At 39.8% G+C, this 26359-nt stretch overlaps 1 protein-coding gene across 22 annotated transcripts in view; it reads right to left on the bottom strand.

Annotated features, from left to right (window-relative positions):
- The window catches only part of ANKHD1 (ankyrin repeat and KH domain containing 1), a 120140-nt gene that overhangs the window by 56736 nt on the left and 37045 nt on the right, over positions 1-26359 (bottom strand). For all 22 annotated transcript variants that reach the window (XM_074883934.1, XM_074883931.1, XM_074883933.1 and 19 more), the window contains exons 3-10: positions 19673-19829; positions 15046-15193; positions 13982-14129; positions 12689-12922; positions 11015-11109; positions 7349-7586; positions 6936-7127; positions 5360-5469 (exon numbers count right to left, since the gene is read on the bottom strand). In XM_074883934.1, the coding sequence (XP_074740035.1) occupies positions 5360-5469; positions 6936-7127; positions 7349-7586; positions 11015-11109; positions 12689-12922; positions 13982-14129; positions 15046-15193; positions 19673-19829 (1322 nt within the window). The remainder of the gene's footprint in view (positions 1-5359; positions 5470-6935; positions 7128-7348; positions 7587-11014; positions 11110-12688; positions 12923-13981; positions 14130-15045; positions 15194-19672; positions 19830-26359) is intronic.

Raw genomic sequence — 26359 nt, forward strand, 5'->3', positions numbered from 1 at the left:
TTTTAACAAGTATAAAGAACTTCGGGGAGAGCTTGACAGTGTAAAATGAAAAGAATGCACAGATGAAGCTGCCCTCAGGGGTTCTCTTCCATCTCTGAATTTCAGCATAAAAGCACCCATATATCTTGTAGTAGAAAGGTAAACTCCATCACTAGATCAACTCTCCTGTGCAGCAGAGCATCACGTACAGTTGCAAGGCAGCCCAGATTAGAAAATCCCAATTTAAAACTCTTTTCTGTACTTCCCAGCTGAGAAAAGCCAGGATCTTCTCATTGTCCAAAAAAAGAACAATCTCTCTTTTGTTTTCAGCTACACTAAACAGGCAAAGATGCAACCACCTTGTCAAGAACCATCTCGCTCTCAAAAAGGAGACTGGAATCTCCAGTGTGCAGCATTTCATCCAGGTCTAATTCTACATTAAAAGGGAACAGGCATCCAAACAGACACTTGTAGTTTATAGAAAGTTATACAGCTTAAAAGCAGTATATTACCTCTCAATAAATGTCAACAATACTCTTTGTGAGCTTTACAGTCCTTCACCTAGTTCCTGTGGGAACATACATGTACCACGCATGTCTTACCTTATACAAGCTTTGAGATGAAGGTAACTGCTGGTAAAGGCACAAAGAAAAAAAAGAGAACTCTTACAGGAAAACCAAAAGTATTCTCTCATCTTTGAGATTAGACAAATCCTTGCCACACAGCTAAATAACCGTATTACTGAAGTGCTGGTTATTTTTTCCTGGAGCTATTAAAGCATACCGCCACTTAGAAAAAAAATGCTTTTATCATATCGTATTTCAGAGTTGTAATCTCCAGAATTTTACTCCTATTAATCACAAAAGTAGGTGTTTTGTCCCCATAAAGTTTGTAAACAAGTAAAATTTACATTTGGTCCAGTGGCAGGAGCTCAGACTAAGACCCTGAAAAGTCTCTAGTCCTGCAGGCAATAAAGGAACTAGAATGCAACTAAGGCACAGATGGAATCACAGGCTGAAGTCTTCAGATGTGCCTCATATTAAGTCATTCATATACTTGGCAAAAGCAAGCAGATTTCAAAATGCATACATTAACAAGGAAAGGTGTAGGTCTGCCAAGCTAGTTTTGTTACAGATTTTGACAGGCCAACTTTGTCCCTGTAAGGACATGGAAAACACAGATCCCTTAAAGAAGGGCATCAGAAAAGCATCAGAATAATTGGTAACAAGCCAGACTTCATAAACAATTAGTCACAAGGAGATACAAATTCATCAAAATACCGTACACGATCGAGCAGCTCTCCAGCAGACAGAAACAGATGAGCACATACTCTGACACTGTTCATTTCTAGTATAACTTGCCACTGCAGAGTTTTAAGGAAAAATTAACCACAAACCAAAGAAAGTTCATTTCAGCCATCACTTTCTTTTAGTTCTCCAGGTTTTACAAAGCCACATTCCTTAATGACTCTAACAGAGCTCTCAAGATCTTCACTGGCTCTTGAACTGAATTATGTATTTGATATCTAGGCCAGAGGATCAGTCCCTGAAAAGCAAGAGTTCCCATTTTCTACTTGTAAGAACAACAGCCTTTTTGTGCTGAGATGCAGTGGTAAGTCACTCCCAGTTCAGACAAACTGGGGACTAGAATCACTTACCATATAATGATCACAGAACAATTTAGGTTGGATGGGACCTTCCAAGACCATCTAGTCCACCCTCCTGCTATGGGCAGGGACATCTTCCACTAGATGAGGTTGCTCAAAACCCTGTCCAAGCTGAGTCTGAACTTTTCCAAGGATGGGGCATCCACAACTCCTCTAGGCAATCTGCTGCAGTGTGTCACCACCCTCACTGTAAAACATGCTCAGACTTTAGCTCAAGGTTCTATTTCAAGATTGATAAGACCTCAACTGGACATAAGCAACACACAGGAATTAGTTCAGCAGAGTGAGCTGGGTAACTTCAGAAAAGTTGAAAGACTTCAGTTTTCAATGAGCACAGTATCAGACAGAAACACCTCCTGCCCTCTGCTGATTTGGTTAGCCCAGCATGAAAGAGGCTCCTCTTCACACCTGCAGTCTGAATCCTGATCTCCGGGCAATTGAAGCCAAGAAATATTTGAGGTCTTAAAGTAGATTATATACTTTCCAAATCATGGAATAAACGCTTTGAATTGTCAAGAAAAGGGAGAACTGATTGCAACAGATCTTGACAGCCAGTGTTTATCGTTCCTTTAACTCAAGAGCATTCGGGGAAGAAAGATCAACCTTCTTTCCTCAATCTAGAATCAGGAAGAAGAAAAATCCTCAAAAACTATGCTCCTTGCCTTCCTGGTCTGGAAGAAAACAGAATAAACAGGTGGCTCACGAAACAAAGCAACAACAGGAAAATCCAGCAGTGGCTACATCTCTATGAGTAAATAAAACAGGGCCAAGAGACAAGCTTAACCATGGGATCGCTGGTCATTCACACTGCTTATTCCTTCGCAGCCTCCCTGGCACAGTGCTGGCCCTAGTCCTGTCAAGAACCACAGGGGAAGGTGGTTGCCAGGGATTGTTCCCAACAGGCAGCATGTAAAATGTGACATCAAGTTAGTCTCCACTTATCTCAGGGGCTCTGCACCCTCAAGAACCCCTTCAAGACCTCATCCCACCACCCAGGGGTGTCCAGTGTACGCGTTATGAAAACAGCACTGTGGTGAGCTATGATGTAGGCACTGACATTCTTACAGACACAGGGGCACAGCCCCAGGCTCACTGACCTGCCAGACCCAGTGCTGCACAGCACGGATGTGTTCAGTGGGTGCCTTTTGTCCCGGCCATCAGAGAATGGCCCTTACCCTGTTCTATTCTATTCGTTAATTCCTAAGCACCACTTTCTTCAAAAAGGACCACTCCACAAGAGGGAAGATGCTGTACGTGAAGCTCCTGACTGTGATATAAATGCCAGGTGCAAAGAAAGTTTCTTGAAAACAATGAAACATCAGTGAAAGCAATCCCAGGAAAGACTGAAGTTGCAGGGGAGGGAAATCCCTCAGGATTCCCCTGTGGGGAAGGGGCGAAGAGGGAAGGGGCGAAGAGGGAAGGGGCGAAGAGGGAAGGGGCGAAGAGGGAAGGGGCGAAGAGGGAAGGGGCGAAGAGGGAAGGGGCGAAGAGGGAAGGGGCGAAGAGGGAAGGGGCGAAGAGGGAAGGGGCGAAGAGGGAAGGGGCGAAGAGGGAAGGGGCGAAGAGGGAAGGGGCGAAGAGGGAAGGGGCGAAGAGGGAAAAGACAGAACAACTGGAGATGTACTTTCATTTGCTGTGTCTGAACAGCAGGAGAGCAAAATTATGTAGACAAATGAAGACAGACCAACCAACCAGATCAGCATTCAATACCCTACTCCACCACAGACTTCCTGGGACAACTTGGTGAAGTCATCTATCCTCATGAAAATTGAAATCCAGAATAATCATCTACCTGCTGCTAAATGAAGCTTTTCATACCGCAGCAGTAAGGCAACACACTTCAGTAACCTTCCTCAGAACAAAGACAACAAAACTATTCAAACTAGCTTACAACTTCTGTGTGTTGCTTTGCTTTATAAGGTTTGAAAGCAAACTGCCCCAAATCCAAGGCACCTACTGTAAGCATCGTTGCGGTTTTGCAGGCATTTCCCCATTTACTTACAATCAGAATTCAAAACTGGTAGATTTATATGGCAGGTCTCCTTCTCATGCGTGATTTTCCTTTGCTTCCTTACTATATTTCCCTGACAGCTCCCCATTTTGATTGGCAGTACAAGAAAATGCAGTAAAACAAAACTTTACTTTAGAAAGGCATGAGGTTTTTCTCAGCAATACTCATCAGAACTAGATGCTAAAGGCCACAAGCACTGCTCACCTTAGTGATGAGAGGGGAAAGAAATAAAAATGATACAATGCTAATAATTTAAAGTGACACTAAAGCAGCAACCCTTGCATGTTTTTAAAAGTTTACACATAGCAATTTTTTTTGTTTGTTTTAGGCTTTGCTCCTCACTACGAGATGCTGCATGAATTATACTCTTCTATAACCAAGTGCTTAAATTTTTTTTTTAATCCATAATAAACCCCCCCAAACTTATCCTGCTTCTGCTAAAATGGCTGATGTCCAGTACCCAACACTGAATCGAGCAAGGGGCAGCAGGTGTGCCAAAACACGGTCCCCCCACCATTAACATGACCTTCCTCCCTGGTAGGAGGGAAGCAGAACTTTACTGCAGGAGATTTAATAAGGCCTGAAAAAAAAAAAGTATGTTCACATAGAAGTGTGGAAGTATTATTAATTCACAATTACAGCATTAATTTATATTTGTAAAGATGAAGTTTAAAAAAATAAAATACTTCATTTAAGACTGAAATTTAAGTAACTTCATTAGGATGTTGATTTATCAGGTTCAATGATAAATAATAAGAATGCCAGAAAAGTTTAAAAGGAACAAAAAACTCTAAAATATCCAACCAAAACCCCAACCCCCTCCCCAAGCCAAAAAAACCACACAAGCAGAGAGTGTGGAAAAAGAAAGGAGAACAGTGGGAGAAAAAACAAAAAGGCAACCAAAGGAACAATCTTCCCTGCTTATGCCTTATTAGATATAAGGCTTCTAAACTTCTTTAGAAGACTAATGTATCAATTGCTTTTTACTGCTTAAAAGCCAAACCAGCATTATATATATATATCCCTGTAGCTGATGAAGTGGCAGTTTTAGATCTCCCACTACATAATATGAAAAAAGTCAGAACAATTATGTAAACAACTTATTATGAATAAATGCATTACAGAAAATAAACACTCAAAGCAATATGATAAAACCAAGAGTTACAAGAAAGAAAAGAGTTCTAGGACAAAGAAAAGAGATCATATTATGCTGGTCATTTAAAGGGCATTGCTTAGTTTAGGGTTTTTTGCATTGTAGTTTTAAAAAGTTTTAAAAAGAGACTCACAATGTTCAGAAACTAACGCTAAAATAGAGAAGTAGTAGCTCGTAATATGAAAACATTTTAAATTCAGAGCAGTGGAGCCGGTAAACTCTAACTTATAAGAGTTTGGGGATAATGAAGTAGCATAATGAATAAAGACAACATAGAAATATATCCTGCTAAATAAATAATCAACTGTCACAAGTGTACGCTATAGCTAAAATTTTTCCCTTAACAGATGAAAGATTACCCAGTAAGAATTTTTATTTTTTAGACCAAACAGAATATGCAGGCTTTTTAAAGTTTCTTTCATGTCTTTTTTCATACCCATACATGAATCTCAATTGCTAAAATCATCTTCCTGCTCCGTAAGCATGGTAAGCTTTGGCATACAGTTTCAAACCAAAGTACTTCCCCCATAAGATGCAGCAGAAGTCTTACCAAATCAGCACCAGCTTGAAGCAACACATCTGCAACATCAGTATGTCCATTTTCACAGGCATAGGTCAAAGCTGTATCTCCTGTCGCTGTGGTGGCATGCACATTAGCTCCTAGAAACAAAACATTAGTTTTTTCTTACTGGACATCTCCTTATCAAGTATTTCATATCAGATAAACACAAAAATCAAGGCACTTTTTCTGTGACAACAGCTACATCCTACTGATCGACAGCTTCCACAGCCCAAGGGCATTGCCCTCATGGTAAAAATTGCTCTCCTAGGAAAAATACTCTGAGGAGAGGAGATAAGCCAAGCCTTGGAAAAAGCATGACTGGCAATCTGAGCACTTAAACCTATATGCTCACTTATGCCTACGTTCCCTCTACAGCAATGAAGATTTCAGTTGTTACAACAAATAAAAGGGAATCCAGACAGTTGTCTAGACTATCCATTTGACAGGGAGCTGCATGCCAAGGAAAACCACACAAAATGCATGTTATTGAATTAGTATTAATACTACAAGACCATACACTTCTACAAATTTAATTTCTTCCCTGCTCTTTAAAATCATTTGCTTTAAAACCACTTTGTTGAAATCACGTGACTAGCTTCATGTATGCCAGCTACACGGAAACGATGCCTGATTCTTGCTCTGTAATGCATTATTCTGCAAGAAAAAGAGCCAATGTGACTAGCCATTTTCTTATTTTCAAGGTGTGAGATATATTTAGAGACTCCCTGAAGCCAGAACAAGGCTCCTCAACTAACTTGCTACATTATCAGAAGCGAAGTGCAAGCAGCGCTTCCAGTGAGCTGGTGACAGGTGTCACATGCTGCAATCACTGCACAAAGAGACACAGTTGTTACTGTCCCTTGATGAGCAGGGAGCATTACTTTCTAGAATTACAAATCAGATAATTTTATGCTTATTCTTAGAAAAGAGCATACAAATAAATCACCTCCCATAACAAGGAAGGTTTCCAAAATGCAGCTCCTTTTAATTTATTTATTATTTTAAGCAGTATTACTACACTTTAGTCTCTACCAACTTTAAACAGACAGATGAACGTTGAAGGGTCATTCCTCCCCAACTCCAGCAAGATGAAATTTTTACTACTGTATAATGTAGTAGTAAAACTCACTCATCACAGAAATTCAGCACATTCCAGAATCTGTCTTGCACACTATTTCCCAGGGCACAATTCCTAAAGTACTGGCTATTCAGGGAGACTGACTGCAGATAATCAGGCTCAGTCAAAGCAGGAGTAGCATATAAAAACAAGTATTATCTGTATTAACATTTTGTCCTGAATGCAGTTAGCTGGAAACAATGTTCCTAATGAACGTTGATGTTTTTTAGATATGCAACAGAATCCAGTGCTCCATGAGGCACTTTCCTCTGTTAACAGTATCAAACAATATTAAAGTATAACATATGCTTTTTTTCTTCTTGCTAAGGTACCTCAGAACATAGTTTCTTGTTACAACACTGCCACCATCAAGCCCAAGTATCTTCTAAATCATACAGAATGAGTCTATAATATCCGTGAGCGAGATCATTTGCACTGCACACATACCTGCTGCCAGCAAGTATTTCACCAATTCAAGATGACCCTCTTGAGCAGCTTCCATCAAAGGTGTTGAGCAACCAAGTTCTATATCAGCTCCTGCCTTAATAAGGAAGTCAGCTACTTCAGAAAACCCTCCACAACATGCCAGAGTAAGAGCTGTTTCCTGCGTTTCTTCTGTCTGTGCATTTATATTTGCCCCTAGGAAACAAAACAGCTGTTACTTTAACTGACCATACACAGGGTGGGAAAGTGAATGTTGACCAGCTCCACAGTTTGGGTGTTTTAGCTTTGCTTTGCAGTTACAGCAATGAGCAGTGACAGCCACACGCTACATCAGAGGAGTTTGTGTGGAATACCTAACGGCAAATGGTCAACACTGCATTCTTCAACACAAATGCTCAAGAAACAAGTGATCTCACCTTGTGCCAGTAGCAAGGCTACCATCTCTTCATGGCCTTCCCGGGCAGCTTCCATTAGGGGAGTATAACCTTCATCATTAACTTCCTCCAGGTTAGCTCCCCTTTCAATGAGAAGAGCTGCTAACTCCACATGTCCACCACAAGCAGCCAGAGTGAGTGGAGATTCAAATGAATCTGCAGGCATATTCACTTGAGCACCACTGTCTAAAAGCAAGCGTGCCACTTCCACATGTCCATCCTACAAAACAAAGGTGAACACAAAAATCAGGAACAGCTGAAGTCACTTGATCGTGTAGTTGCAACCACTATCACACTAGGTCTGAAAACTATGATGGGATTTTTTACTTATGATGGTTCAATTTATGACATAGTTATGGTAATACTTGGCTTAAACTGACATTTAGGTTTCCACCTACATCTATGTTAGGTTTAAATGCATAAGGAAAAAAGAGCTATGTTGGGTTTTTTTTTTTTCTTTCTTGGGGGAGTACGGAAGGAGTTATGGGATAAGACTTTCTTAAATATCCAGCAAAGTATCTGGTAATAGAGATAGCAAACAAGTACCACAAGCAATAAACCTATTCCATGACTAAAACCCAAAACATGCATCAGAAAAATGATGTTCTTTTTCTTTGTAGTCAATTCATGGCTTCTACAGACCAAAAAAGCGCAAACGGACAGTTTCTAGATTCTGGGAAAGATACATGCAGAGAAACTGAAGTGGTTACAGTAAGGTAGGTAACAGGATGGAAGACGTGAATAAGTCTTAAAGGAGACTGAAAAGTGCCTTGGGGTGAAGCAGTCTTAGCCATAGAAGGAAGAGAATTAGGATTGCCAGAGCAGTGTTTGAGCCCTTACCAATCAAAGCATATAAATGAAGCTGCCAGTTTCTCAAGAAACTATTACTAAAGTCCTCAAAGTTACTTGAAACAGACCAAGTATCAAAAATCTGTTTCATTTAAGGTGTGGTTTGTAGAGAGCCACAATACTGCTGAAAAGTTTTGGCATTAGGAAAGAAGAAACACTCACATGGTTTCTCCCTCCCACATAACTTAAGGAAGTGGGACCCAAACACGTGGAACAATTTGGAGAAGAGATCTTAGAAAACTGAAGCAGATTACAAACTACACCTAATGAAAGAGGAAAGGTTCAAGTCATCCAAAGACTGCTCAGTGAGCTACAGAAGATCTGAGGGTCTAATCAGAAAGCGTTTCATACTAGACCTTTCTCAGCATTTACAATAAATAGGGTAACTTAAGGATGGAGAGGGAACTCTATGTAAAAGACCTGAATCAAAGCATGCTCTTTGTATCTCTCAGTGGGGAGAAAACCACTTGCTGCCTTGCCTACACCTAATAGCTATGCACCTGCAGTACCACCTTGGTCATCTGCCATCCAAAGAAATGCGGGGTTCTTCCAGAAGGACTAAACTGTCAGCCAGCTTTGATGATTCAGAGCCCTGTGTCCCAACACAGTGCTTCTCCTGGTATTTGACAGTTAAACCAGCTTAATTCTTTAAACTAGGCCCAACACATGCTGACAGGTTTTGCTAGAGAACTAAAGAATACTTCTTCCTGAGAAAAACATAAGAAGGGCCAATTTCAGTGGCAAGTAGCAGATATTTTTATAGAGTGTCCTTGGAAGGAAATACAAATAAAGTCGAGCAAGACTAAACGGGGGAAGGAAAGAAAAAAAAAAAAAAAAAAAAAAGAAATGACCTCTCTGCTCAAAGTTCAAGCCAGAGCTGTCCAGGCTAGGGCACTGATACCTAGGGGTGATTTATAAAGTTATAAAGCTAAGAATTTCACCAATTTCCAAAATTAAAGAACTTATGTATTAAGAACAGCAACCTCAAGCGAACTACGAGTTCCCCATTCTGATCTCAGTAGAAATATCAGCCAGTAACTCAAACAGCTAACACAGAGCTATAGAAAAGAGGGATATCAAACACACAGCCCCTATCAACACTTGTCTGAAGTTAACCACGAAGCAGGTAGTAAGTAACCTGAGACTAACAGCAATCAAGTCTGCAAATTAAAGACAGGCTGTTGTTCTCAGAGAAGCTGGCTAAAAGCCAGTAACAACCCCATCTAACTAAAAGCATTATTCCAGGTGTGGCACTCCATCTTGACTAAAACATACTAAAACTCAGAGGCACTTACAATATAATCAGTGATCAGAGACCAGATAGCTCAGCCTCCTGTATGTGCAGCATTCATTAGTTGAAAAACAGTGAAAACTGGGAAAAGTCACAATAATTTGGTGGAATGGTTCCCCTCTGCAAGTGTGTAGCCAAAAGATAAGAAGGAACAAACTCCATCATTCGACTTAAGAGTTGGGACTTCAAAGGACCAATTTCCTCTCTGTTGCTTTTAAAGGTCAATACACTCTTTATAATGCAAACTAGTCTGAAACATCCAAGAGCTAAAAACACACAGGCAACCCACACAGCTTTATCCTGCCCAAGCAAGACACTTCATAGCCTCCAAGTCATCCCAGTGCTCAGACTGTATCACCATGAAACAAAAAAAAAAAAAAGAAAAAAAAAAAAAGACTAAACCTAAACAGAACAGTGGGCCGATTAAAACATTTAGTTTGCAGTCATGCTTCTATCTCCTTTAGGTGACAGCATACACCCACTGCAACTACGTTCTTCTCAATTCCTTATTGGCACTAGGCTCTCACACAGGGAAGACTATTCAAAGATACTATTACAATCTCACTATTGGAAGACTTTAACACAGCTTGAGATGTTATAATCTGACCGTGGTCACTTGCATCATCAACTCATAAGTGCACTAAAAGAAAATTTGATCCTCCAGCTCTCAGAAGATGACAGGAACATTGCAGCCTATCTTCTAAGGATGATAGGGTACTAGGAGCAAATTAATTTTTCCTCTGTTTGCTGTGCTTCCTATGAAAACAAGGTCCCTGTTCTTTCTTCAAAGATTTCACCAGCTTGAAGAATAGATAAAAGGTCACCTAAGGTCTGGACAAAAATGGTTGCATGTATGCTCTGACACAATAGCACACTCTTTATTAAGATGAAGGTCTTGGAAAGGGAAGTTTTTCCTCAATGGCTGCTTTAAAATCATACAAGTTGCCCAAGAACTAAACTACTTTTGACCTACGGTTTTATTTTCAAAAGAAAAACCTCACAGCACCATTTACAGAAAACTAGAAGAGAGCAAACCACCTCTACATGCAAAACACTTCCCGCAGTAGTGAAAGGACAAGCATAATGCATTAGTCATCCAGCTCAGTGCACTTCTGGAAGGCTCATACCATCATGATCTGAGAGACCTTATTCATAAAGACAAAGGTGGAAAACTAACTCTTACGCTGCAAAAGGAACAGTGACTTGGGCTCAACCTACTGCTTTCCTACATTGAAGATTAGTTACTCCTACGCTTCACATACGGAGCATTTAAAACAACACGTCATACCCCCCAAAATTAGAATAATTTTTCCCTATGACCAATCAGGCTGAGAAGCTGGCCATCTGTGGTAAAGGCTTTCTTACAGTAAAGGCTTTCTTACGATAAAAACTAACACACACTTGCTTGCAGATCCAAAACAGTTTGTTAACAAAGGTTCACTTTATCTTATCACCTCTTTTATTCCTCTCTCATTGAAAAGGGAGCAGTACAAATAAAGGCTATTTACCATGCAGGCCTCCATTAGCGCCGTGTGCATCTCATCTGTTTTATGCTCTTGATCAGCTCCAGCTTCAAGCAAAAAACGAACCATATCTAAATGGCCTTCGAATGAAACAGATCAAAATAAATAAGCATTTAATATAATAAACTTTTAGTAATACAGTCAATACACTTAATAAAATCATTTAGATTTTCATAGTTCATTATTACGAATTTTACAAGTTACAATTTGCAAACCTGCTCTTTTTAAAGTACTCTCAAAAGTACCAATGCAAAACAGACAGCCAGACTTTAGACAGTCTTTCCCAAAGATACTGCCCAACTATAAGATGAAGACAGACCTCTTCAATTCAAGTTTACACAACAGAAACCTTTTTCTGTGACTTCAAGCTTAAGTGACTGCACTTATTCCTTACTCAACTGTATAGTGACATATCAATTAACTGTTCCAGGGCAGCATACAACTGGGGGGGATTTATCTTTTAGACATAAGTCCATGTAGATCTGAACTTTATTTTAATCTTGTTAATCACAGTATTCACAGACATATTTCTGAGAACTAAGACATGCACATTAGGTCATATTATGTTGTCTGACACTAGTTTTAAAACCTTCTACTGAACTTTACCAATACTTGTTTTCAACTTTATTATAGCTTTTGTCAATTTAGAATTTGTCCCTACAAGTTATACATTTTATCCGCTCAAGGAGCATCCTCCTCCAAGACAAGACTTAGTTTTACATAAGCTGATAGGAAAACAAGGTAGCTCAACCATCTTGCCAAAAATAATACAGGAAATCTCTAGTCAGTTAAGATCTTACATTACATCACTCTAAGTTTTAGGTCACAAGAAACAAGAATGCCCCTTCAACATATCCAGGAGTACTATTACTGAAATTTCTCTGCAAGAAACTACTATGTGCTGCAGGAAATCCCTGACAAATCCAGATGCAAGTTTTCACATGGGTTATACATAGTATGTATCCTACAGTTCTAACCAGAGAAGCAAAACCTGAAGTTACTATAACAATAATCCGCATCCTTAAAGCTTCTATTAGGAGGAAAACAATTGTTGGAACTTTTATGGAGGTTTTGGGAAGAAAAAGCAAACTTGGAAGTACATTGGATTACCACTGCATTAAGTTGCTTTCTACAGAAACTTTAAATAGCAGAAGAAATTAAGTCAGAAGTCCATAAAAGTTCATAATACGTAACAATTCATAGACATTCTCCAAATCTACACTGAAGGAAAAGTATCCAGTAATAATACTAACATTTTCACCCCATCAGGTATTCCAGAAACATGTATTCTAAATTCACATTTTTCTAACAACTAACAGATGTTTTCAGAACTTGCAGATAGTTCATGAGTGTAACCTGAATGAAATAGGGAATGGGAAAGAGGACAGCAGTCCTGTGTCAAAGCACAAGTCTGGATGCAGCCAGTCACAAGTTTTCATCTGCAGTGTGTCGAATACAAAACCACCGCATCTGGACACAAGTAGACAGGCTTATTACCACTACACCATGGATGAGCATTTCCTGACATCGAGTTTAAAACCTAAACCCAGTATTCCAAAACTATTAAGAAAATATTTAAACTATAGCTGGAAGCTTTAGTTAGATAAATCCTAGCAAATAAATTTAAACAAAAATGCAAAACAAGGCAAGAGACAATACCTTTATAACACGCAAGTGTAAGTGCACTTTCTTTAAACTCATTGGAGTGAGTGTTGATTCCTGCACCATATTCCAGCAATACTCTTGCAACCTCAACATGACCTGCACTGGCTGCTTCCATTAAGGGGGTATGTCCATTCTCATTGTGGTCTTCTATATTAGCACCAGCTTTCAATAGCACCTTCACTATGTCAACAAAGCCCCCAGCACAAGCGTAAGTGAGAGCTGTGTTCCCTGCAGAGAAAAAGAAGTTTACATGAAAACCCTTTCCATCACCCACTCCTAATATAGGAAAGGAAATTAGTTTTAACAGCTCTGAACCAAACCAAGTACATCACTAGCAGCAGACTTTTACTTCCAAAGCAATGTTACTACAGCCAATAATTTCATGCTGGATATAAAATCCCAACACAACTACAATGTAAACAAGTTTTAATGCTAAGCCAATATTACAAATCAGGATTTTCTTCTTTGGTTATTATGTTTTCTACTTCAGCACACAAAGAGAGATCAAATGCACACACAAAAAAATCAATGAGTAATTTTTATGCTCACTGTAGAGTTTGGGCAAGGGAGCCAGGGAAGGGGTTTGGTTTTTTGCATTTGTTTTTTTCCTATAATCCCTTGAAAAAACTTCTATTGGCTGGATTAAAATAAATTTATAATTTAAAACTCTGGTACTGTGACAGACAATCCCATACGGCTCATTTTAAATGCTACAGTCAATTTAAAGGTAAGTTCTGCTTAGTATGGCTAATCATCAAGATAAAAAGAACATTTCATAGTTCAGACACCCGGCTTTCTTAGAATTTGAACAAAGTTTAAATACTAACTTAATATTAGCAGAATCCAACTGCAGGTTAATACTCTCAGCAAGGTTAGTTAAGCTGTGGTCAAACATCAACAGTGTAGACAACACTCAATGCACAAAGAATTGTACCTCCTCTGTGGTAAAAAGCAATAGACCAAAATAACTGGTCTCGACCAGATGTGTTCCACGGTGGTCTTAATGCATAATTTTGGATTATACAGATGAGAAAAAACTAGACTTCATGTATTTTTCTGGTCATCTAAAACCACAGTGCTTTCCATTTCCGTTTATATTGAAAACAATCTTTAATAATGGCCAGGTAAGACTCTAAACACACCCGCTATATATCTGGCCTATTCTTAATAGTTCCTGTCACATCTTCTTGTGAATGAAACTATCAGTCAAAACCACAGATGTTCAGAACTGCTGCACATCTTATGCGCCAATCTTAGTAATTCTTAGTGTTCCTGCTTCCCAGTTACCTGTCGAAGACTGTGCGTTGACATCTGCACAATGAACAAGGAGAAGTTTAACAATATCTACATAGCCTCCGCTGGCAGCTGCCATTAAGGGAGTTATGTCTCCTTTATTCCCTCGATCTTCAACGTTTGCATGCATTGCTAGTAGCACCTAGAGGAAAAAAGTTCACTTTAATGAATAAATTGTAACACCAACATTTTGCTTTTAGTTCAGGGAGCTTGTGAGAATGATTCCCCAGTCAGTTGTGACATCCCCTTGCAGTAACAGCCCCAATGGTGAAGTACAATGGCACTTCCCAGGACCACTTATAATTACTACTTGCATTGTGCTCTGCTTCAGGAAATGCTGTTTCTCTACATTTCTTCCTATCTCTAAAATCAACATTAAGTTACAGTGCAATACTGACATTTTCAAAAGTCACAGGGCAAATCACTAATCAGAATGACAGCAGAGAAACTGTAAGCTTGCATTAATGACCACAGCACACATCAGCTCAAGCTTACAGGTAAACAGTTTTCTCCCTGCACTCTTGCCTGGCACCAAAATGTGAAGCTGGCCACTTTCTGAGAACTATCACCTAAACATCTTCAAAGAAGCACAAATTCTGCCCTTAGATAAACAAGTATAAAAGCCAAAAATTAACACAAATTAATGCACTGTCAATACAGGTGTCATTATAAACAAAGGACTGAGTGAGTCAAGACACGAGTTTTTAGAAGGTAACCACTTGTAGTGTTTGATTTTGCTGCTATTTTAGATTCTCTTGCAATGTCTGCTTGGCAGAACAGCTTGACTGCATCTAGAACAATGCCAGAAAAGTAGATACATCATAAAACACAAGATACATTCCTCAGACAAGTCCCTTAAACCTAAAGGCATATATGACATAATTTTCCATTAAAAAGACAAATGGTAACTAGAAGCCTACAATAGGCTGTACTAACTGATATTCTGTTTAGTTTATAAAAAATTATTATAATCAGAATAGCTAAAATGTTTACCTATCAAAGAAGCCCCTTAGGCAATGCTTCACAAAGGTTTAGTTGTGACTATATTTGTTACTTACTTGTGCCAATTCATAATATCCTGCTGAACAGGCCAAGCAAAGGAGACTCTCCCCTTCTTCAGTATGTTCATTTACACTTCTTCCTTCATCCAACAGCTTCCGGACAGCATTTACATCCCCATCTGAGCATGCTTCTGCCAAACTGCGACTGGAAAAATCAGTTGCCACAGCATTAGCTCAAAATAAATCTGCAATAGATGGGTAGCTTTCCTATGCAAGGAAGAAGTCTGTAAGTAAAGGCTCATGACATTAGTACTAAGCCTTATTAGAAAATACACCTTACAGATTTTTTTAAATAAAAAGTATATATATACACACATTATTTCCATACATGAAAGAGATAAAGACTTTTTTGTGTCTAAATTAGCTCTTGTCCTCATCAGCTGCTAACTTACATAAACTCTCATATAGACTACATGCAGAGAAGAATGCTCAAAACTGTAATTTGTAGTGTTTGAAAGATTCAGAAGTAAACCTCACTGATGCTATTTGTACTTGGGTGGAATGCCAGAGACACAGAGGCTGTGATCAGGACAAACTACTGACTATAGCTACCGAGGCAAATTTCTAGTAGAGATAAAGCCAAAAAGTGAACAGCCTAGTATCACAGAGACCACTAATACTGAATACTTCAGCAAGACAAACTTCTGAGTGTTGTCTCTCCTGCAGTGGGACTATTTCCTTCTCTGCACTAGCCCAAAGCTTTTTTTCTTTTAATTGGAAACACCAGTTTCTTAATTTAAGCAGCCATTTCAAAGAAAAATCCTTACCTTACCTAATGACATCTTAAAGGAAGAAAGGAGAGGAGCCTTACAGAAGTTTACTATGTTTCCTTTCATGCACTGTTAAAAGCATATTACAGAAGTTTTCAGACAGATGAAATAAGCCAACTGAACTGCACATTTTTTAAACATCGATAACAACACAAATCCTATGTAGAACACTACTAACCCTACCTCTTATGACTTTAAGGGCGTTACAAGCTAAGAGTTAGAAGGAAAAGACATGACAAACCCCGAGTTCTTGGCATCTAAAAGCTCAGAAATCTATAATCACTACTTTAAACATCATTAACCTCCAAAGTAGAGAGAAGAGCTATTTCCCTGAGACCCAGGAAAGTACACTACGCAAATCTTGACAAAGGTGAGCTGAGCTTCAATTTATCTCAAACCAAGTCACTTGCCCTTCAAATCTTTTTCTGTAAAAAAAAGAAAAATGTCTAACAGCAAAGACAACTGTTACACTTGCATTTAGCAGTGCTTTAAACAAAAGCAAGTCATGCTTAGTACCAACTCACTTACACTTCTCCAACTGATGATATAATTTTATATAGAAAATATATGCAAGGAATCATGGTCCCTCAGCCAGTAGGAACCAAACCACAGTTAATGCCCTGGTGGGAGGGGGAAGGGAGGAAGAGCCTTCTGTTATAAACAGTAGTTTATAACAGACTGTGATGCATTCCTAATCAGTGTATTTTATTTGCAAAATATGGAAACTTGTTTCTTAAAACAAAACCAAGTACACTCAGATTCATGAAAATCCTCAAATTTCTACTTTTCTTTTGTAAAAGATAAAAGTTCGCTCAAGAAATTCACTCACAATGAAGAAAATACCCATTTGAGCACAAAGTTCTGTCAGGAAAGCATACAAGTTTCAATTGTTCAAAGATGTAATGGTTACACTACGTTAAGTCCCTATTTTAAAAGGAACTCATTTGCCATACACCCCCAAATGAAATAAACTGTGCTAGCAGCTGTCTGATAAAAGCTGAGATCTGACCTGAAGAGAATATCCAGTATCTGCTTGCTTATGTTTGCACTGTAATCACTAACTATTTTAAGCAAAATAACTGATATTTTGGTAAAGTTTATTATTTTGCTACACAGTCAAGTCTATATACGGAATCAATGGGATCCCACTAAAAGGCTGTAGGGCACTATTAAACCTGCCACCTTCTCCTGGGAGGTAGTATGGGACTATGTTCAGGGCACAAGCAGTCAAAAAGTCCTGCTGCAACCCACAGATAACCGGGCATTAACAGCTCGGGTTCCCACGTTCAACTGGGAGGAGACAGTGGGAATTCAGGCACTTTTGCACACAGTCTAGTCTTTAGAAATGGGAGCCACCCAACACCATAACCTGCGAGACAAATCTTGAAACAGATCCATCATTCTCAGAAGATAACATTAAGCCACCCCATAATACAGAACTGCTGGGAAACCAAATATGCTCTGGGAAAAAGCTATTAAATACAGGGCTCTTAGTTCATTCTAGATGACCCAGGCACCTCAAGAGGTCTCCAAGTTTGCTCTCTGTTCAGGTTCCCCTTGAGATATTTGCAAGGCATTGTGTATAAGTGACAAGTATGACACTGGGAGGCTCTTCTAAATGAAGCACAGGATGCTGTTGACCTTTGCTCCAAGGGTACATTCATTGCTGGCTTATGTTCCACTTGTTGTCCACCATGAAACTCAGGTCTGTTTCTCCAAAGTTGATTTCCAGCCATTCAGCCCTCCCCATCCATACCCATGCACAGAGATATTCCTCACCAGTTGTAAGACTTCACATTTCCCTTTGCTGAATTTCATAAGATTCCTGCTGGCCCCTTTCTCCAGCTTGTCAAAGTCTTCCTGAATGGCAGCACAACCATCTGGTCACCCTCCCTTCAGCTTTGTATCATCTTCAAACTTGCTGAGGATGCCCTCTGTGCCATCACACAGGTCACTGATGAAGACTTTAAACAGTACTAGCCCAAATATCATCGCCTGGAGTATACCACTAGCAACTTGCCTTCACCTGGACTTCGTGCTACTAACAACTCTGAGCCTAGTAGTTCAGATGGTTTTCAGTCCATCTCACTGTCCATCTATCTGGTCTGTACTTCATCAGCTTGTGCCCACAGGATGCTGTGGGATACAGTGTGAAAAGACTTGCTAAAGTCAAGATAAACAGCATTCACTGCTCTCCTCTCACCTACCAACGTAGCCATCTCATTGAAGAAAGCTATCAGGTCAGGCTTGATCTCCCCTTTGCAAAACCATGCTGACTACTTTCCATCATCATTTTGTACTTACTATGTTAGGAAATTGCTTCCAGAGGATTTACTCCATCACCTTTGCAGGGACTGAGGTGAGGCTGACCTGCCTGTAAGTCCCCTGGATCCTCTTTCTGCCCTTCTTGAGGACAGGGGTGACATTTGCTTTCTTCCAGTCCTCAGGAGCCTTCCTCATTCACCATGACCTTTCAAATAAATTGATACTGGCCTCGCAGTGACATCAGTCAGCTTCTTCAGTACTCATGGATGCATCCTATCAGGTCCCATGAACTTGTCCACTGGACTATGTCCAACCTGTTTAAATGCTCCCTGACCTCCTACCAACCAAAGGCGAGCCCTCCTTGGTCCAGACCTTCCCACTCATCTTGGGGGCTTAGGATTCCTGAAAGCCAATCTCACCAGTAAAGCCCAAGGCAAGGGCAGCATTCACCTCTCACTCTTCTGTATCTCCGTCACTAGGTCCCCTGCCATATTCTAAGGCAGGCCCACATCTTCCCTCATCTTCCTTTTGCAGCCGATATACTCACAGTAGTGTATCTTGTTGCCTTTCATGCCCTTTGCCTGATTCAACTCCAGGTGGACTTTAGTTTTCCTAATCGTGTCCCTAACATTGTTTCTACATTGCCTGTGGGGCACCTGGTCTGCTTCCACCTCCTGTATGCTTCCTTTTTATGCTTTCCCAGCATATTTTCATCTCCCCATGTTTTGATCCATAAGTAATTTCTCTAGCTTCAGTTTCTTCTAGCTTCAGTAATTTGTTCTGTACTAGTATTTACATTTTGAGCAATGACTCAACCCTTATTGTAAGCGCTTTGTTTTGCGAATCCCAAGTCTGAATTTCAGGAGGACAACCATATGAAAGGAAACTTAAGACTTGTAATTTTTGATCCTAGATCTTAAGTTCAACAGTATACACAGTCACACTGTCTCAACAGTTTAGGAACTACCTGCATCACCTGCCAGAGTAGAAAATATTTCAGGACCCCTAAAGACGTGTTGAAATTACCAAAGTAGAAGAAAGCTCTTGAAAATGTAGGACAAATTCCCAGTTCTGTCATCATGGGATTTAAATGTCATCCTCATTAATTATCAGTTACAAAAAGTTATCAGATAACATAGTTTCATTTTCCCCTAAGTTCCTGAGCAAGATACCGGGGCAAATTGCTGTCCTGTAAGTATTAGTATTCCCTTCCAACTTTTAATACAATGAACTAGATTCATTATTTTCCAACAAAGTATGCTGAGGCAGTAATTACAGAACTATCACCAACTCTTCTACAGCTAAGAATTTAACCCCTTTTTGAAAAAATCAACTGCCAGTACACAGAAAGAGCAGCAGGTTAGAAAGTAACATTTTTGTTGTACTCATTTGTGTTGCTCTTACTCTCTGAAGCCAGTAACCTGATGGGACAATAGTGACACCTTCAGATTCAATAACTTTGCTTCTGCTAGTAGTAGAGCAGATATATTACCAAGTACTAACTATAAAGTTAACTGAATTTCAAATTAAAAACACAAACTTACGTTCTATAGTTGGGAAAGTGGGTGTGGGGAGCGAGCGATACATACTTGTCCACTTGTCCTGCATTGTGATTGTTCTCTGCTCTCATCCGCGTCAATGCAGCAGCAGCTTCATCCAGTGCACAGCTGACAGAGGACGTCAGTCTCCGGAGAACCTCAGGATCTGCGAAGGCTTTACCATCGGCAGTGGACAATTTACCAATTCCTTCAGTGTACGTTCGTTCATCAGTCAGGTTAGTATGAAAGTCACACAAAAGAAATGCAAAGACACTATTTTAGATTTCAGCCACATGCACTATTAGTTAAAAATCATTTGCAAACATGCCAGAAAATCAGCTACTTAAAAGTAACTGTTAACATTTGCCCAAGACCTGAACATTTAATTACTATAGTACAGCAGTAAGAAAACTGTTTTTCAACTGGCAGATTCATTACCTGTCCCAAATTCGCAACTTTGAAGAATAAAAACAAAAACCAAACAAAACCAAAAAACCCCTCAGGGGAATAAGGATAAGTCCAGAGGTCAAGCCCAAAAACAGAAGGTTGGGAAACAGGTATTACTCCACAGGCTTGGTTTAGTATTTTCTGAATGTGAAGAATTTTATTATTTAAAATATAAAGTTAATACCCACTTTCCACCCAACTCCACCCAAAATGAAGTGGACTTAGTCTAATATACCTTTTCTTTTTTAAGAGTAGGAAAAAAATTTTGTACGTTATTAGCTTAAATTTCCAACAATTTAATATTCTAAACTGCACAGCTCTAGCTACAGGCACAAAAATTATGAAACAAAATTTCAAATATTTTAAATATACTTGAATCAATGCCCCCTCTACACTAACATTACACAGATGCACTTAGACTCAAAGAACTTTTGTAACAGTCTTTTTTTTTTAAAAGTTTCTTTGCTGCAAGAGTAAAGCTTAAGGCTAATATGGAACAGCACCATAAGAAGGTATTTATCCCACACATTTATATGGCTGATATAAAATCATGGTACAGCTGTGTAGTTTTACTCCATGTAGTTCAGCCCAGCCTGGTCTACATATGCAAACATCACTGCACAGTTGCCTCTGCAGGTAGGCAGGGCTTATATTTACATATACAAATGCAAATAGTGTAAAAAAATGCACTGCTGAATAGTACACACACACACCCCCAACCCCCCCCCCCCCCAGTCAAATTTCACATGCTACAAAAAGCAAATGTTTCCTGGTTTATAGATTAGCTACCTTCACCAGTGATGAGTCAGAAACTTCTCAATTCCTTAGCTGTTAAACAGGGTCAAATTAGATACAAACCTCTGAAAACAGCCCATCTTACACCTCAGAAGATTTGCTATTTAGTACGCGCATATCTCTAAGATGAATTTACACCATGTGTCCCACAACCCAGCTTGTAATTATTACCAAAATCATGCTTTGAAAGTTTCGAACATTGTCTTCGGACAATGTATTTCCCCAGTTTGAGAGCAAACCATTTGTTTCTCATTAATGTAAGAATCAATACTTACCAAATTTCTCCACCCTGAAAACAATTTAGGCCAGCATACGCTGGACATACTGCGTTACATTACCCTACACCACTGCTGCAGTGCTGGTAAGTGTTGGCTTACGGTATTCAAACTCAGTGTTGCTGGAAATGATGAAGAGTCCCTATCCTGTCATCAAGGCAGACACCAACGATGGGGTGCAAAAGTTTACTTCGCCAACTGAAACTGAGCACAGGCTATGAAGGTTGAGATGAGCTACTTAAGATACTTGGTCAGATCCAAGTGCACTACCGCCCTGGCTCCAACATCCTACCTCTGGATCACTCAGGCATTGTCAAGAGGCTACGAAAACTAATTTATAATAAGTTACCCGCTCTGTGATAAAATGAGAAATTACAACTAGATCTGTCCACAGCACACTCATCTGGTTTTCAAAGACTGTGTAGTGCACTGCAGAGCAATCAGAAGAGAGAAACAGGGCCACAGACTCTTGACTCCACATAATTGAAGAGGCTACTGGCCACATACCCCCTTCCACCTCCAAACTGTTGAGGCCATAACCCTTTAGCCACTGCTCTTAAATATAGTGAGGCTATAAACAACAAGCCTCAAACACCACAGCTCACACCTCACATACTAACGTAAACTGAATTTGTTCGTTTAAAAGGGGACATAAGTTCTGTCGGCTCCGCAGTGGTGGCTAGTGGAACAGCAAGAGATAGCTACTGAGAAACTGTGCTGGGGCATCAATTTAGTACCAAACACACAGAGAAAATGATAGTTTTTACATAGATCTACTTCCCCAGGACAGCTCACAGAGCAACTACACAGATGTTTACACTAGCTATTTCCGGTGGCAGTGCTGGCTTACACTAGCTTGCAGTGTACATAGAAGTACTGCCTAATGAAAAAAAGGGAATTAAATCTCCACAGCTCAGCACTGAGGCCTCATCTAGGACGGCGGCAACCAAAGCTGAACATCACAGTAAGTAAAGCAGAAAAGCACTTGAGAGAAAGCCACAGGATTTAGAAAAATGACCTCTAAGCGAAGGCTAAAAAAAAGCATAGACTTAGTTTACAAGAAGCAGCACAACAGCAGTTTCCCTCCGCGTAGAAGAGTCTCACAAAAGAGCTGGTAAACAGCTCTACTGCTTGCAAAGGAAGTGGGAAATAAAAAGTCCAGTCAAAAAAAATCAAACAAAAACAAAACAGAAAAGCTGAAACAAATCAAACAAAAGAAACCCCCAAATTACCTGGTTATCTGAAACTAAACTGGATACCTCAATCATTTCAAGTCACTAAGGGTGATTTCAAATCACCAACAGACAGGGTACCTAGACAAACAGAACCTACACGTGATCATTCTTTCCATTTTTGAAGTCTGCTTGTTGAAGCATTCATACACAGGATTTCTGAAGGCAAGAGAAGTCTCACCACGGATCTAAGTCCTGTGCCCTACCTGCTCCAAAGTATCTGTTTCCATGGATTACTGCTGTGGTCTCCTGGAGGACTTACCAACCACAGGTCACTGGCTCTTCCAGCTAGTAAAAGCACACTTACAGCCCACTACAGTTTCCTACTTTGTTTCAAAGAAGGTGCTATATAGCCACACCAAGGACTTTTGGACAGTAAGCCAAAAACACCTTTTATTTACATCACCAGCTAGGGCTCAACCCAGGTGCCATCCCCAGCTGTTCATTTCATACTTTTTTTATATTGCACATGCCAACACAGAATACATCAGAGCAGCCGTGGTAGGCTGTATGGTGTAAAAGGGAGACAGACTACAAGAATTACCACTGCAGACACCCAGTCATTTATTTCCCTTCTGCAGGTTTACAGTATCACCTAAATAACAGCTCAGTTTTCACTTTGCTATGATTTAGGATGACTGTGCCAGAATCTTATGGCTGTAATGCTCATTTATCTTTTAATCTCTAACTGAATTGGTTTTGTGTCCACTTCATAACCACTTGCTCTTGTGTCCCATGCCCCATCCCTGGAAATGTTCAAGGACAGGCTGGATAGAGCTTTGAGCAACCTGGTCTAGTGGAAGATGTGCCTGCCCATGGTAGGAGGGTTGGACTGCATGATTTTTAAAGGTCACTTCTAACCCAAAACCCATTCTATGATTCTATAGTCTCCCCTGCCTGGAAATAGATGACCTAGCTCCTCCCCAACACACAGACTGCAGATCTCTAAATCAGAGAGAAAAGTACAAATTCTAAAATCTGCAAGCAGATTAGTCCTTCTCCTGGGCCACAAACCACCAGTTCTACAGTACACAGATTCAGGCTGCATCTGAAAAGGGTATTTCCACCTGTTTAAACAAGTCAACAATTCAACAGTTTAACAGAGATAAAATCTCCAGTACAGCTGACTACTATATAACTAGAGTCTGGAGCAGATTACTTTTTTTTTTTTCCTAAAGCTACTATGGCAGACAGCATGACTCAACTTAGTGGCAGATAATGCCAGATGTTCCACACGTTGGTGCCATACTGCTGAACTATTTAAATTAGCCTGAAGTTGATCACAGAAGTGTATTAGAACAAGCAGCTCACCTTTCAAGGGAAAAGCTTGCTCATCAGACACATATCTATGCACCTAAAACCAACACCGATTTGACGTATGGGCTTCCTTGTTGACTTTCAGACTCATTAGGATATTCCTTCCATGTAACTACCACGATTAGATTTTTAGGGTAACCTGAAATGAGCTGGTAATCTCTCAGTGTGATCTTCCTCAGTTTAATGAGTCAAAGATACAGATATCACCTCAGAAAAACTGGAACAAACCCAGGTCCTTGTCTTTGGAAGTCCCAAAAGGATAGGACCTCATACCACTGGTGTGATTTTGCCATGAGTAATCAGAGATAACATTCTCTGAAAGTCATGTCTGTATATTTTCACGATTTGAACACAGAAGTTGAAAGCCATAAATAAATTTTAAAGAACCAACACAAATAACCTAGGCCAAAGTTGTTTCAAGTTCACTACAGTAAGGGAACAAGTCAGATACCCACACTTGAGCAATCACTCCCTTCCCTTCTATTTCAAGAGGAGGAACATTCTCATAGGAACATAAGTTGCTCTATCCTTCCTCACTGGATAAAGTTCGTATGAAGGAAGAAGAAAATACTTAAGTGTATTTCTAGCTAGTAGCTCATAATTATCACCATTTAAAATACCTTGAAAAGAAATTACACTGTTATGGAGCCCACAGTTAAGTCCCTCATACCACACACAACTGGTGTCAACACATGCTTTGAACACCAAAAGAGATTGTTCCAAAGAGATCAACACATCTAAGCGTAAGAGATAATGTCCAATAATCCTCACAAAAAACTGCAGATTCAGTGGTGATTATGTTCTTTCCCAGTCAGTTCCAGCACACAGTATGTTCTAACACACACTTGAGGCCATTCAGCTGCTAACGTGTCCAATTTATGACCCCACCTTCATCACAACTCAACTTCAGCTCACACGGTCATAGAAACTTAAAGGGATCTTCTCTTTCTTTAAGTTCTTACATTACTTGGCCCCCAAAGGCAGGTTTTGATGGAAACGTGGAGAGCTTTAAAAGCCCAAATGAATGGAGTGAGAATTATGACCCAGAAATGTGTCTCTTTTTTTAATGGTACATCAAGAACCTGCTTTAATCAGCATGGCATACCGGTAGCACCTCAAACAAGGTGAAGGGGTTTCAGGGAACAAAAGAGGGGACTTGGTTTTATCTTCTTTATTGGAATCCCCATTCAGAGGAATTGAGAAGTTCTAGACTGTCAAAAGCAACTGCTACAGTCTTGTGCCAACAAGCAGTACCTCTACCAGAGAAGTATTAATTCTAGCACATCACAGAGCTGCTGCCACAAGACAAGGAGTCAACAAGCAGGACTGTTCCGTAAGGTCTCAGGTGGCTTAATCCAAATTCTCAACATAGGTATGGCTCCCCTAACAGCACAAAGAAATTCAGTTCAGGCATGTTAAGAATACAACCTAAGGGAAGATTTCCTAAAGAAAAAGTTTTCTCTTTTAATCCACACGTCATTAGTTTACTTCTAGTAATATTTAGAAGCAGTACAGCATTCACAGAAAACTACCAGCTGCTATTTTCTGTAAACTCTAGCAGTGGCGGAAGCAAGCAGAGATGGTATCGGTCATCTTACTAAACAGCAAGTTGCTGCTGTCTGTGATGACATAACTTCCTGCTTTGCATATGTTAACGGCAAGTGATTTTCTAATTCCCCATATAACTAACAAAAAAGTATGCACTTCACTCCTGTCTGATGTCAAAATATTTTCCCAAACACTATTATATTATTTTCAGAGCCAGTAAACTAAAGTCAGCACATTCACCAAGACCCACGTTGATCTTCTGGCAAACCCGCAAAAACACCAATCAGCTCTAACCTGCTGTCCGTGTTTAATGCCTAAGCAAGGTTTGCAAAATTCTAGTTGCCTTGAACAAGTAACTTAAGTTAGCAGCCAGGTGGTGAAGCAACTGGAACTGGCGAGCACAGCGCAGACGCCAAGAGCAGACTCCCTGCCAGACCTGTGCCCGCTCCGCTCCAGGACAGGCTTCAGCAACTGCACAACACTCCCGGCACGGGCACTGCCCCTTAGAAAGACATGGGCACAGAAGCACCCAACCCAGTTTTGTCTCACTGGTTTTCTAATAGACCCAGCTACAAACAACCAAAAAAAAAAAAGGGGGGGGGGGGGGGGGGGCAAAAAAACCACCTGAGTCCCACTGATTACATAACAGACAGTCTTGTCTTGCAAAAGAGATTTCAGCAAGGACACAACACGAATTATTTCAGTGCGTCTGAAGTGAGAGCGGATTGTGCCGGCTCTATGTTTTCTTGTAAAAAACAGCCAAGCAAATCAAAAGTAGTAGCCATTTTCAAGTTTCACTGTTTCTGCATCAAGATATCTAATTTACAACATCAGAATGAGGGACATAATATTTACATTTTTTTGAATGTGTTTTAAATATTTAAATGTGTTTTATTGTACGCTGACTGCTCAGACTAAAGTCCTCAAGGAAGAAACCACACGTTGAGTAGTGCTCTTTGTATATAGGAATTGGGAAAATACTAATTCATTCTAGTGTAGTCATCTTTCTAATATTCATATGCTTTTAAAAACTTTAAAATAAATTCTTAAAAAAATGTAATTCACACTAAGCTAAAGAACATCAGAGTTACAAGGGAATGTTTACTTACTCTGTGAGAAAAAAG

Source organism: Strix uralensis, chromosome 14 (genome assembly GCF_047716275.1).
Source record: "Strix uralensis isolate ZFMK-TIS-50842 chromosome 14, bStrUra1, whole genome shotgun sequence".
In the NCBI taxonomy this organism is placed as follows: domain Eukaryota; kingdom Metazoa; phylum Chordata; class Aves; order Strigiformes; family Strigidae; genus Strix; species Strix uralensis.